Below are 14,553 nucleotides of genomic sequence, written 5' to 3' on the forward strand. Positions count from 1 at the left end.
GATTGCAATGATTTCAAAATGAAGGATATTTTTTTAATGTTTGTTTCGTAGTGTTAAGCTATTAAGATTTTTCTAAATGTATACTTTATTATTATTAAGTAGTATTTTTAACATAATATTATTGCAACCAGTTAAAATTGATATGTACAAAATTAATCAATATATCTCTCTCTTAATGACTTTGTTTTAATATAAACGTAATAACCTCGTCAAGTCGGATATTTGGTTGTAATTTTCGTAGTCAAATTATAATTTTTAACTTTGAATTTTTATAGTATAACAATATGTAGCTCTTAGTATATACTATAATATAAACACAAATAAAACACAATATTACCTTTTTCCACTATATTCATTAATTATTACAATTTTAACTGAAAACACGACCGGTTTCGAAAAATATTTTATTCGAAAAAAGTGCACGTAATATTGTTTTATTTGTGTTTAAAATGAATTTCCACCAAGAACTGACAGTACAATCAATTACATATTATATTTTAGTATATAAATATTAAAAATTACAAACATTTAAGAAAAAAAGGCGTGATATTATTAAAAAAATAAAAAACATATAAGAGGCCGCGGCGCGCGTTCATGTCGTTTGTATGTGTCGAGGATTTCCTGCGACACCGCTTACCGCTGCACCTTAGGGGAAAACTAGAACCGCCTTGTTACGTGTGCTATTTACTCTTAAGTAGTTAATTTCTAAGTTAGATAACAGCTATTTAAATGCCTGTTCGACAATGTATAAAAAGCCGATCTAACAATCACATTAAACATTTAGTTAGCACGAAAAATGAGGTTTCGAAAATCAGCCCGTAAGAAATAAACCCCGAGACGCAGTAGGGTTTAAGTAGAAAGTATTTTTTTTTATGAAATAAGGGGGCAAACGAGCAAACGGGTCACCTGATGGAGAGCAACTTCCGTCGCCCATGGACACTCGCAGCATCAGAAGAGCTGCAAGTGCGTTGCCGGCCTTTTAAGAGGGAATAGGGTAATAGGGGAGGGGAGGGTAGGGAAGGAAAGGGAAAAGTTGAGGGTAGGGAAGGGAATAGGGTAGGGGTTAGGGGATTGGGCCTCCGGTAAACTCACTCACTCGGCGAAACACAGCGCAAGCGCTGTTTCACGCCGGTTTTCTGTGAGAACGTGGTATTTATCCGGTCGAGCCGGCCCATTCGTGCCGAAGCATGGCTCTCCCACGTATAAAAGTGTTACAGGACGGTTTTCATTTTGAATAAATATTTAAACCAAATGCTTGACTGGGCTTATTACGCATTTTCAGGATCGGTATTTATAATCATTAATCACGTTTTCATTCGTTTATTATTTTTAATTTCACCGTGATATGTATAAAGTGGAGGCCTACGTTCAGCAGTGGACTGCAATATGCTGATGATGATGAAGATGATGGAACCATCGAGGAAGTTGATTCCTATGCAAATGACAGACCAACGTTATTTGGTCGAATATGTCAATTCAATGTTAATTGTGATCTGTCAGCTGGGTTTGACGTAACGCAACCAAACTACTTAGGTCTTCTCTGATAGTACAACGTACGAAATAATATGAAGGACGTTTTTGTTTATATGTTTGTTAGTCAAGGCGGGAGTGTCCTTAGGCTTAGGGTCTACGGCCGGCCCTTTCACTGTCCGTGCCGTGTTTGCACAACACTTATATAAGGACACAGAGAGACCAGGGACAGGTTTCCTAATGACGATTAGGAGTTAGGACTTAAGTGTAAATATAGTACTGACTGCAAAAAAGCATTCAAAATATTTTTGATGGTCTAAAGTTTCAAATTTTGGACAAAACGTTTTAAACAGGGTGAACCAAACTGAGTGATAATACTGTGGCGGTACCCACAATTTTCTACAATTTTCTTTAAATAACAAAGATGGATAGTTTTCTCTTTTTGTTTTTGTGGTTCCTTATACAAAGGGTAAAAATGGACCCTATTTAAGCAAACGTCAATAAACTTTCATGTTTCTAACTCAAGAAATGACGGACTTTCATTAAAACTTTCAACCCTTATTTCACCCCCTTCGGGATAAAATTTTCAAAATTCCTTCCTTAGTGGGTGTCTACTTAATAAAACAACCCTACTCACCAAATTTCGTGGCTGTAACTTTCACAGTTTTTGCTAAGCGAAGATGAATCAGTCAGTCAGTCAGTCAGGACATGTAATTTTATAAGTATAGATAACTGAAATGTACCACGTGGGCTCCGGCCTGACCGAGCACGGAAGGTCTTCCTGTGGCGGGCACGCATATTTCTACAATACTAATTTATGTGACATTTTCCGATGAAACAATGTTTATACCTTTCCAAGAGTTCAATTTTATTCTTTAGTTAACAGAATGCAGTGCGAGTATTTTTCACATAGCTCCTAGACTAGAAAGGCCAATGACCGCTGGTGCCACTTTAAGTTGTCCTGACAAAAGTACGCGACCAAAGCTTCGATTTATGTTTTTTCCTATCAAAATACTTATTACAATTCGTTCGCTCATTGATCACACAGAAAGCGTGGTCAGATCTCCCCCCTTACCCCTAAACCACTTATAACACAAGGAATTAACGTTAAGAAAGTTTATTCTACACAAGATGACGCCCGCAACTCCGCTGCGCCAAAATTCGTTTTCGCGCGGGAATTGTACACGTTTCCGAGATAAAAAGTATCCCACGTCCTTTCCCTAGACTCAAAGTATTATACCGAATTTTAACAAAATCGGTTCAGCAGTTTGGGCGTGAAGAGCTGACAGACAGACAGATGACAGACAGACATACACACATTCGCATTTACAATATTAGTATGTTTATGTACTTCCAACTTGACTGGTCTCCACGACACAGGGAATCCTAGTGTGAGATTAGCGTGTAAGATTCTAGATTTGTTATTATTATTATTATTATTAACTGTAAGTATATATGTCACCGTAAGATAGTAAAAACCGCGAGATTGTAATATGACGAAGTGATGGTTTGTAAACAAATAGTTTTCCGGTGACTTTAAATAAATTATTTCGTATTTAAAATAATTTCAATGCCAAATAATATGAGATGTATAACATAAAAAAAAAATTATATTTAAGGTGCTGTTTGAATGTTCGGTTATTGAAATTAACCTAATTTATAATTCAAACTGCACTTTAAATATATCAAAATTTTATTCAATGTTATACATCAAATATTCAGGCAAATGAAGTTAATTTAAATACGAAATAATTAATTTAAAATCACCGGAAAACTGTTTGTTTACAATCCATCACTTCGTCATATTACAATCTCGCGGTTTTTACAATCTTACGGTGACATATATATATCTATAAAGTATAAACTACATAACTGTACTTCCCAGATTCATCTGATACATAAGTATTAGTATGTAACTTGAAGGTGTGAATTGTATTTCACGCACCTGCAGTCTCCGGTAGAGCGGATTGTGGTGTGGCGCGGTGAGCTCGAAGCTGCCGAGGCAGTAGACGCCGGCGGTGGCCAGGCAGCCCGGCTGCTCCTCCAGCGAGAACAGACGCGGCATGGAGTAGTATTCTGCATCTGGAGGGAAAATTAATCAAAACTTTTATTCCTCTTTTTTGAACAATACACCACAAGACATTATAACGAAAGAAAAAAAATAATGATAAAAAGAACAGTGTATTTGTTAGCTGTTGCTAGGCAGCTTATTATGATTACATTTCCGAACCCCCAGCTAACATATTGTATTCTTTATCGCTTCTTATATGTAGATAGAATCGCCGATCAAAATGTTATTTTGATCGGCGATTCTATAAAGAAGCGATAAAGAAAACGTGCTGGCAAACCCCCCAGATCTGTCTCATATACAGATCAAAGAAATAAGATGTCTGCATTGAAATATTATGTTTGTCTAAATTAACAGGATAATTCTCTAGACATCTTGCATTCAAGTAATGACACAGTTAGAAATTCAATAAGTATGTTATTAAACATATTATGGCATCGCAATTTCTGTCATGTCACTTAGTGACGCGTTAATTTCATATTATTTTTTATTTTTAATATTAATCTAAATAATCGAACGTAAGGGATCTATTAGAGACAGAGCGGTCACTCGGTCAAACGTTCAAGCGGACGGTTTTGTGTTCTTTGTATAGATGCACTTACATAACTTAAGGTCCCTAGGTACTGCCTACACAGTGGGATATTTTTTAAGTCAGCTAAAATCGGCCCTTTTTTTTTATTAAATAAGGGGGCAAACGAGCAAACGGGTCACCTGATGGTAAGCAACTACCGTCGTCCATGGACACTCGCAACATCAGAAGAGCTGCAGGTGCATTGCCGGCCTTTTAAGAGGGAATACGCTCTTTTCTTGAAGGTTTGCAGGTCGTATCGGTCCGGAAATACTGCTGGTGACAGTTCATTCCAGAGTTTTACAGTGCGCGGCAGAAAGTTACGCGAAAAACGCACTGTGGAAGTCTGCCACTCATCAAGGTGATGAGGATGGTATGTTTTTCGCGTGGGACGATAGCCCTTAATCTACAGCTACAAACATTTCGCATGGATGTTTTCAAACGTTGCGATACATTTCGTAATTTTATTTCCGTTTGTCAGACCGGTCCTTCTCACGAGCCCACGGAACTGGAGGTGTACCCCGGGTGACAGTAATTAATGTAAATAAATAATAATACTACGTATTGTATTCTATTTTCCGATTATTTCATGCAGCCTATTCTGTTGCAACTAAAGTTAACTAGCATATTGTTAGTGCTTAAGAGGAGTCCACACCGGCGTTTTTCCATACAAACGTTGTCCCCTGTTTCCTCCCTGGATAATGCCGCTAGAGTTATAATTTTTTTCCTGAATATCTATGGCCACTATTAGCATGTCCCTATGTTTTCTTTTTCTTCATAATTTTATTATTAAAAAAGATAAGAACGTCCGAAAACCCAAAAAAAATGGCCAGATTTTCCTCTGTGTCAAACACCCAGAAAACAAAACTGGCTAAAATATACAAAATTATTTTTAATTAAAAATTAAAACCGACTTCCAAGGTAAAAACAATAATAATATGAACTAAAAAGTATTAAATACCAGCTAATTTTATCGTGAGTTCAGTCAATGTCAGAATATCTGAAGCTTTTGGGACTGGTACCGACTTCAAAGTAATGAAGACTGTAGTATGTAGAGAAATAGTCGAGATTTAGGTGAATTCTGAAAAAGGCACTATTATAGAGTAAGAGTTATTTAATACTTTTTAGTTCATATTATTATTGTTTTTATCTTGGAAGTCGGTTTTAATTTTTTGTTAAAAATAATAATTTCACTCTTTTTATAAAGATAATTTTATAATGCGCAAATAACCACTACGAATGTTAACTATTCACATTATGTTACTGTAAGCGAAATTGTGGTAAATGCTTGCAGTTATTTAAACGATGCTGCAATTTAAAAACTTTTATCTTTAAAGGTTCAGGAGTTCTGTTCAGTGCCTTTGGACCAAGAGACACCTTCGTATGAACTTTCTCTTATTCGTAACATAACTATGTTTAAGTTACTAGAAACAACATTATAACCACTATGAGTCTTTTGATAAATTTCAAGGATTTCCCTCGATTGCTCATAGATCCCATCATCATCTCACCACTTTCGTAATCATTATACAAAATCAAGATTATACCCTATACAACAACACAAGAATTTTGAAAATCGGTCCACAAACAGCGAAATAATCATCAAAAACATCTGCTTCGATGCAAAATATCACGAAAAGCATCAATAATTGGGTCATAATGTGATGACCCATGGCATAATTATGATTTTGATGATGATGATAAAATAAATTGATGTGTTGGCTTATGCTTTCAGAGATGGGACTAAGTCTGACCCAGCTAACTACAGACCAATATCTATTTTGCCAACTTTTAGTAAAGTATTTGAAAAAATAATTCTAAATCAATTACTAGTTCACTTTAACTGTAATAATTTGTTACATAACAATCAATTTGGCTTTACTAAAGGTAGGTCCACTACAGATGCAGGCATCAGTCTTCTATGTAGTATATTTGAAGCTTGGGAGGGGTCGCAGGATGCACTTGGTATCTTCTGCGACCTATCCAAAGCATTTGATTGCGTTGAACATGCTACATTAATCAGAAAATTGTATCATTATGGTATAAGGGACACAGCCCTAAAACTGTTAAGTTCTTACCTTGCAAATAGATCGCAAAGAGTTGAAGTTAATTCTAAAAGGTCTAATGGTAGTAAAATAAAGCTAGGTGTTCCACAAGGATCTATTTTAGGTCCCTTTCTTTTTCTCATTTACATAAATGACCTACCTTATCTAGTTAAAGATAAGCATGAGATAGTACTTTTTGCTGATGACACTTCACTAATTTTTAATGTGAAGCGACAACAATATAATTACGACGAGGTAAATAGTGCTCTCTTAAAAATAGTACAATGGTTTAATTTACTATTAAATTCTAACAAAACGAAATGTTTAAAGTTCAGTTTGCCAAATGTTAGACAGGTACAAACCAATGTATTATTAAATGATGAGAAAATGAAATTAGTGGACACCACTGTTTTCCTAGGTATAACTTTAGACAGTAAATTACAGTGGGGTCCGCATATTGCAAATCTGGCGGATAGGCTCAGTTCTGCAGCATATGCTGTTAAAAAAATCAGAGAAATAACTGATGTAGAAACAGCGCGACTTGTTTACTTTAGTTACTTCCACAGCATTATGTCATATGGAATCCTTCTATGGGGAAATGCAGCGGACATTAATTCAATATTCGTGCTGCAGAAGCGAGCCATACGTTCTATTTATAAGATGTCATCGTGTGAATCCTTAAGAGAAAAGTTTAAGGAAATAAATATTCTGACCGTCGCATCTCAATATGTCTTGGATAACGTACTGTATGTAAGAAAGAACTTAAATAATTTCAAAAAGAAAAGCGACAATCATTGTTTTAACACTAGAAATAAGAACAAATTAGAAATACCAGTGATCAGACTTGGCAAAGTCAGCAAATCTTTTAAAGGCCAGTGTATACGCCTGTACATTAGAATCCCAGAAAACGTTCAAAATCTCTCTATCAATAAATTTAAAAATGTAGTAAAAGAACGTTTGTGTACTAAAGCTTATTATAAAATCAATGATTTCATCGACGACAACACACCTTGGGAATAGGGTGGTTCTTATAGGCTACTAGAATATTTTTCATAATTCCTATTGTAAATAGCTCTTAGTGATAATATTGTTATATAACACAGTCAAATTAACTAGACGCATGGTGATGACGTCATTACGAAGCTTGCATATACATTCCAGTGGTGCGTCAGGTTAATGTGACCGTGTTGTACTGTATATGTTTGTAATTTTCCATCTTTTTAGTAAAAGATGGCCCCGTGCAAGTTTCTTACGCCGGTTCTTCTCGCCGGGTTAGTTCCCGAACCGGTGGTAGGCACCGTAGTATCGACGTTCGGTAAAGTTTTTGTAAAAAAATTACTCCGAATAAAAATATTTTTGATTTTGATTTTGTTGTTTAAACAACGCCGAAATCCCCGAACCTGTATCTATAAGGATTCAAAAGTTCTGTTGGGTACTTTCGGATCCAGGGTATAACCTGGTGCGAAATCTTACTTTTTGGTAGCATTTATCTCTAATGCTTCAGAAAAAATTAAAATCACTATATGTTTTCATACAAATTTTAAGAAGTCCCCTCGATTCCTCCAGGATCCCATCATCAGATCACCACTTTTGTGAAAATGGGGCCAAATTGGAGTGAAACCTAATATAACAAAACAAAAATTTTGAAAATCGGTTCACAAACGGCGGAGTAGTGGTCGAACATACAAAAAAAATATATCCACAGCCGAATATATAACCTCCTCGTTTTTTGGAAGTCGGTTAAAAAGCTAAAGAATTTTTTTAATAATGCTTGTATTTTTTAATTATAAATGAGGTATTGTTTAAAAATACTAACGTGAATAATGTAACATCAGAGAAATTAATTTATAGGCTGATGGATAACTACGTTTTTGGTCGGACTATGTCTATGTTAATCGTGTCCTGTCGAGTGTCCACTTGGCTCAAAGAGACTTGGCTTGACGTAATCAAGAAAAATTTTAATTTTATTTAATTTTAAATGTTGTTAATTATAAATGCTAATATCTGTTTATGGTGAACATTTTAAATAGTTAAAAATAACTTAGGCAACTTTTTGACATCAAATAAAATATCAAATTAAATCTCTGGAACGGCTGAACAGCTGTTTTTGACGAGATTTAATAAAGATCGATCTTAACTGACTTATAAAATATAGTAATATTGAATGCAAAAAATAAAAACTTTATGTTATGTTATAATATTATGATTATGATTTAATCTTTTCAAATAGTAAGTAAAGAACGCATGTTCAAAGAATAAGAATTAAAAAATATTGGAACGTAGTTCCTTATTGCGCGTTGCGCCTTGGGTTAGACTGAAAAAGTTGTAACGACACTTTTTTATTAGTAACTGCATGGTAGGGGCAGAGGGCGTTGATAGTATTCCTGTGCATCAAGTAGATGGCGTTGTTTGAGAAATAAACAGCGACGGGTTGTTAGTATTCTTGGGCGTCAGTAGATGGTGTTTTTTAAATATTTTTTTTATGTACAATATTATGTATGTATGTGGTCTTTTGACCATAAGAAATAATTTCGTTCCATTCGGGTGTCCCTTGACACCTCTCAATTTTTTATGTATCAAATATATAAAATAATTGGACAATATTTTCACGCCAAGGAAGAAATTTTGACACTGTACCAAAATTGTAGAACTATTGTTACAAATTTCCTGGCAATAAAAAAAACTATTCTATTCAAATTAAACAAAATAATCGAGCCTCTTACTTTCTGCAACATTTTATTTTGCAATAATCTTATATAAATAAAATATTTAGGTAAGCATTCAATTACAGAATTAGCTAATTGAAATTTTAACGTTAGAGAACATCGGATGACACAAGAATGCTATTAGTAAACTTTTTATTTTGTACTCATTCGGAGGTACCCAGTCCTACATAGCATTTAGAAACGTAAAAAAAATAAATAAAAAATACGTGAGTCACTCGGGGGCTGCCGCGGTAAAGCTTTTTAAGTTATGCAATACATCAATTTTTTTATCAACTTATGCATTTTTAATTGATCGTCTTGTCGCTCGCACACAAACACCGTGCCGAAGTCTGCCACACTGAAACGACATTATACGAATGTTTTTTTTAATGAAATAAGGGGGCAAACGAGCAAACGGGTCACCTGATGGAAAGCAACTTCCGTCGCCCATGGACACTCGCAGCACCAGAAGAGCTGCAGGTGCGTTTCCGGCCTTTTAAGAGGGAATAGGGTAATAGAGGAGGGTAGGAAAGGGAAAGGGTAGGGAATCGGGCCTCCGGTAAACTCACTCAATCGGCGAAACACAATGCAAGCTCTGTTTCATGCCGGTTTTCTGTATTTCTCCGGACGAGCCGGCCCATTCGTGCCAAAGCATGGCTCTACTACGTAAAAATTAGGTTAAGGTTCGAATGATTTCAATATTCAATCAATCAAAAAATTTAAAGTACTGTAAGTGTTATCTCATATTATATCTAGTTTGTTCCACTATTCTACGAAAATAGGTTTTTTTAAAAGGTGTTTCTAAAGGGTTTTCTATCTAAGTACATAATATTTACAAATTATCTTCGCTTCAAAGTATGAATAAAACAAACAGAATCGTGTGTTGTATGAACAATTAATATGTTTGAGGTCGATCATTATATTGTGATTAATACTGATTTTACTGATAGATGAACTTCTGACTTCTGAGAGACTTAATACTAGAGTTCAAATGGGTTAATTATACTTTACGTATTGTGATCATATTTCAACAATGTTACCATAGAACAGCATTATAATTATCATGGGCGTAACCGGGATTTCACCTAGAGGGGCAGCTCATAGTCCATATCTGTTTCGAGAACATGGTTATTCTGGTATGTTGAAATAAAAATTCATGAAAATTGACTTTTATTAATCTGACTGAAAAATATTTTGTTTTCAACCTACATTTTGCGCAGGGTAGGTAACACGTTTTTAATTCCCCAATTGCCAGGAAAATTGACGTTTATTTTATCTTCCAGGGGGGGTTTTTAAATTATTCTTGCTGGTCCATTTCTTGTGTCAAGCGATCCAAAACATATAATCAAAAACGATTTTTTACTTTAACGCGGTGTCTCCATAACATAACAATATTCATAATATTAACACAATACACCATAATACTCGTAAATAACAATATACAATACAAAGCGGCGATTGTGACGGTTTTTCTGTTAAAATTAATAATAAGTAAGTAGAATAATATTCTAATACTAGCTGTTGCCCGCGACTTCGTCCTCGTCAGCAAAATGTGATAACAAAGATAATAAAAAAACCTTGTTAGGGTTCCTTTACAAAAAAAGTGAAATATATCCTAATCCGGAAGTCGGTTAAAAAGTAGCCTAAGTTATTCCTTACTACATCAGCTATGTGCCGAAAAAGTCCCGTCAAAATCGCTCCAGCCATTTCAGAGATTAGTCGGAACAGACAGACAGACAGACATACAGATAAAAATTGTAAAAAAAATGTTTTGGTGTCTGTACCCTATATACATTAATAAGCATTTAGTAAAAAACGGTTCTTTCAATATTACAAACAGACACTCCAATTTTATTTATAATTATGTTGTATAGATGTTTAAATTATTAATAATAAAATAATTGTCAAGAATTCTTGAGGTAATAGACAGACATACATTCGCATTAAAATTATTAGTATTTAGGATATGGATATCAACATAAGTTATACATCAAGAGGACTTTAAAAATATTTCGAGTTGTACGACAAGCGCATTTTTTCGCGCAAAATTTTTTTCCCGCAAAATCTTTTCAACGGATTTTGATTAAATTTAACATAGCAGTGGTTTATGATTCTGGATTATCACATTGACTTCTTTTATAATCAAAATTTACATTATTTTTCACACAGTAAATCATGAAAAAATCTTTATAAATTAATTTGCTGGAAACACTCTTATGTATTATAAACTAAAGATCATAACACATATTGTATAACATACCGGTAAGATTGTATATGTCCGCGGCTGCCGTCGCTACCACCACCACCAAAAACACCACCAACGCGCGCGCCGCCATGTCGACCACTGACCGCCGTTGCATCACCACCCTTCACGCGGTGGTAGGTGCTGGTTATGTGTGTGCGATATGCAGGTTCGAGTCATAAGATTTGCAGGTTTTCGGCTGTATCTATCCTATGTCCTTTTCTCTTCAGACTCAAAGTATCTTAACCAAATTTAATCAAAATCGATTTAGTAGTTTGGCCACAGATTACCAAATAGTTGCTAATTTGGCGGTGAAAAGGTAACATACAGACAGGGAAATAGACGGTTTGTGCATGAGGAGGTTGACATAGAAATACATATTATTTTATGCATTTGTAATCCGAGTATTAAGTGTTTAATTTGTATTTTTTTTTATGAAATAAGGGGGCAAACGAGCAAACGGGTCACCTGATGGAAAGCAACTTCCGTCGCCCATGGACACTCGCAGCATCAGAAGAGCTGCAGGTGCGTTGCCGGCCTTTTAAGAGGGAATAGGGTAATAGAGGAGGGTAGGGAAGGGAAGGGAAGGGAAGGGAATAGTTGAGGGTAGGGAAGGGCATAGAGTAGGGGTTAGGGGATTGGGCCTCCGGTAAACTTACTCACTCGGCGAAACAAAGCGCAAGCGCTGTTTCACGCCGGTTTTCTGTGAGAACGTGGTATTTATCCGGTCGAGCCAGCCCATTCGTGCCGAGGCATGGCTCTCCCACGTATGTATGTATTCCATATTTCCATAATTCAATAGATAACATAAGCTTATTATTAAAAACTTTGAATATATTTAGCGTATATATAATGCAAGTTTTAGGCCCTGCAGGCTTTACCAATATGGTACATAATATTATGAAAAGTGATAAAAAAGTTCGTCCTGCAGGCTGAGTGTGGTTGACCCTTAACACGCATTCTGTAAACAAAAATAATGAATCCGCGTAAGAGGTAAAGAGTGGAATTTAAAGAGGTTATGCCTAATTCTGTTACACTTACACGTTACGCTGACAAAACGCACTTGCCACTCCTCCAGCATTTACGATTGACATAAACATTTTTAGGTAATGGTAAGATTTTAACATAATGTCAATAGCATGCTTAAATATCATCCATTACAACTAAAGATCTGTTACTTAAGAGTTAAGATTCATAAATTTTTTTGTGAAACGAACCAGAAAACGAGGATCATACACTAGAAGAGTTACACGATTGTAACTCCTATGGTATTATTAAGCAAAGCGTTTTTTAACGCCGGCCTCTCCATGAGGCCACAGTAGTGATCAGCCGAATATGGAAGACACGTTTTCATAAAAAAACATTGTCTACTTTTCTTTGTTTCTAGTAAATCTTCGTCTCTAGTCTCTACCAGACATGTAGAAAACTCCATATGCTTTCAAGTCATGTCCCACGATGATACAGATTGTAGATAAAGAGTGTTGTAATGATGCCCTTATTCGAGAATAATTGGGGTACAGGGATCTGATAGTTGTGGTATTGACCTACAACTCCAGATACTTATGTTTCACCTTACATTATATCTTTTTAGAGAACTATAAGATTGCACCATACCAAATTTCAGCAAAATCGGTTCAGCGGTTTGGGCGTGACAGTAACATACAGACACACTTTCGCATTTATTAAGTGTGGATAGAGACAGTGGGATGTAACATGAATGCAACTATTAAACATTAAATTCTCGAATTAGCAAACGCGAATTACACTCGTGACTTGTCCTGTAATTAAAGTACTATCAGAGAAGTTGATTCCTAGGCAGAGTGCGGACCATAATGAAATGAAATGAAGTGAAATGAAATGAAATGAAATGAAATGAAATGAAATGAAATGAAATGAAATGAAATGAAATGAAATGAAATGAAATGAAATGAAATGAAATGAAATGAAATGAAATGAAATGAAATGAAATGAAATGAAATGAAATGAAATGAAATGAAATGAAATGAAATGAAATGAAATGAAATGAAATGAAATGAAATGAAATGAAATGAAATGAAATGAAATGAAATGAAATGAAATGAAATGAAATGAAATGAAATGAAATGAAATGAAATGAAATGAAATGAAATGAAATGAAATGAAATGAAATGAAATGAAATGAAATGAAATGAAATGAAATGAAATGAAATGAAATGAAATGAAATGAAATGAAATGAAATGAAATGAAATGAAATGAAATGAAATGAAATGAAATGAAATGAAATGAAATGAAATGAAATGAAATGAAATGAAATGAAATGAAATGAAATGAAATGAAATGACATGAAATGAAATGAAATGAAATGAAATGAAATGAAATGAAATGAAATGAAATGAAATGAAATGAAATGAAATGAAATGAAATGAAATGTTGCTTCTAAATTTCTCAATACGTTTTGTGTTTACAGGAATAAACACAAACTTTTGTTTTTGTTTACTTTCACAATTAATGTCAAAAGATGCTAACTGACCGTAGTGATCAGAGCTAAGCTTATTAATCATGTCTTTTATACAGGGTGTGAGATTAGTAAATATATTATCTATACAAGTAGCCGTTGTGTCACACACTCTAGTTGGCTTATCAAACAAATGAAAAAGGTTATACGATTTAAACAAGGATGTGAATCTAACCGTATTGGAGTCTGAATTTAATATGTTATTGTTAAAATCTCCACACCTTTTTGTTAGATGCACTACTTTTGACAAAATTTGTTCCATAGTTTGTTCAAACAAATCGTATAACCCTGATGGAGGCCTGTATACGCTAATAATAATAAGCTGACTTAACTCTATGCAGGCCACTTCTATTATCCGTTCAATAGAGAGACTTACAATATCTGTACGTTCCTTATATTTTAATTTTTTTCTAATTAATATCAAAGAGCCACCTCTAATGGCGTTTTTTCTACTGAACGAACTTGCTACTTGGTGATCATGGAGATTGAAAATGAGTTCATGTTCCCTAAACCAGTGTTCTGAAATACAAATTACTCTTTTAGAAACAACTCAATTTCAAGCTCTTTACCTACCATTCCTTGTAAATTCTAATGCACCAAGTTAAATACATGCTTATTACTGTTATTAACTTTCCTTGTGTTACTTTTGGTAGGATTTTGTACAAGTAAACTATTTGTGCAAGAGTCATTCTCTATTGTCTTATGATTTAATTTAAATAATTTGTTGGAACATATTCCAACTCGTTACTTCTAGTACACTGCTCAATAGGAACCGAAATTAAAATTTCATTATTTGGAATATTTTCCAAGTTGGTACTAAATGTTGGTATTATGACTAAGCTGCTCAATAGAAGCAGCTGCTGTCTTACTAGCCAAGTACTTGGCTGAGTTCAAATACAAAAAAATTGATAACGTACTTGCTATAAGTCTACAAAAATAATAATATAATAAAGTTAATAT

General features: G+C 34.5%; 1 protein-coding gene across 1 annotated transcript in view; it reads right to left on the reverse strand.

The window, feature by feature from the left end:
- LOC121727668 (nose resistant to fluoxetine protein 6-like) overlaps positions 1-11,153 on the reverse strand; it is a 42,928-nt gene extending 31,775 nt beyond the window's left edge. The window contains exons 1-2 of the mRNA XM_042115632.1: positions 11,117-11,153; positions 3,416-3,552 (exon numbers count right to left, since the gene is read on the reverse strand). Of these exons, the coding sequence (XP_041971566.1) occupies positions 3,416-3,535 (120 nt within the window). The 5' untranslated portion in view covers positions 3,536-3,552; positions 11,117-11,153. The remainder of the gene's footprint in view (positions 1-3,415; positions 3,553-11,116) is intronic.
- Between the last annotated feature and the right edge of the window lie 3,400 nt (positions 11,154-14,553).

Source organism: Aricia agestis, chromosome 6 (genome assembly GCF_905147365.1).
Source record: "Aricia agestis chromosome 6, ilAriAges1.1, whole genome shotgun sequence".
Lineage (NCBI taxonomy): Eukaryota > Metazoa > Arthropoda > Insecta > Lepidoptera > Lycaenidae > Aricia > Aricia agestis.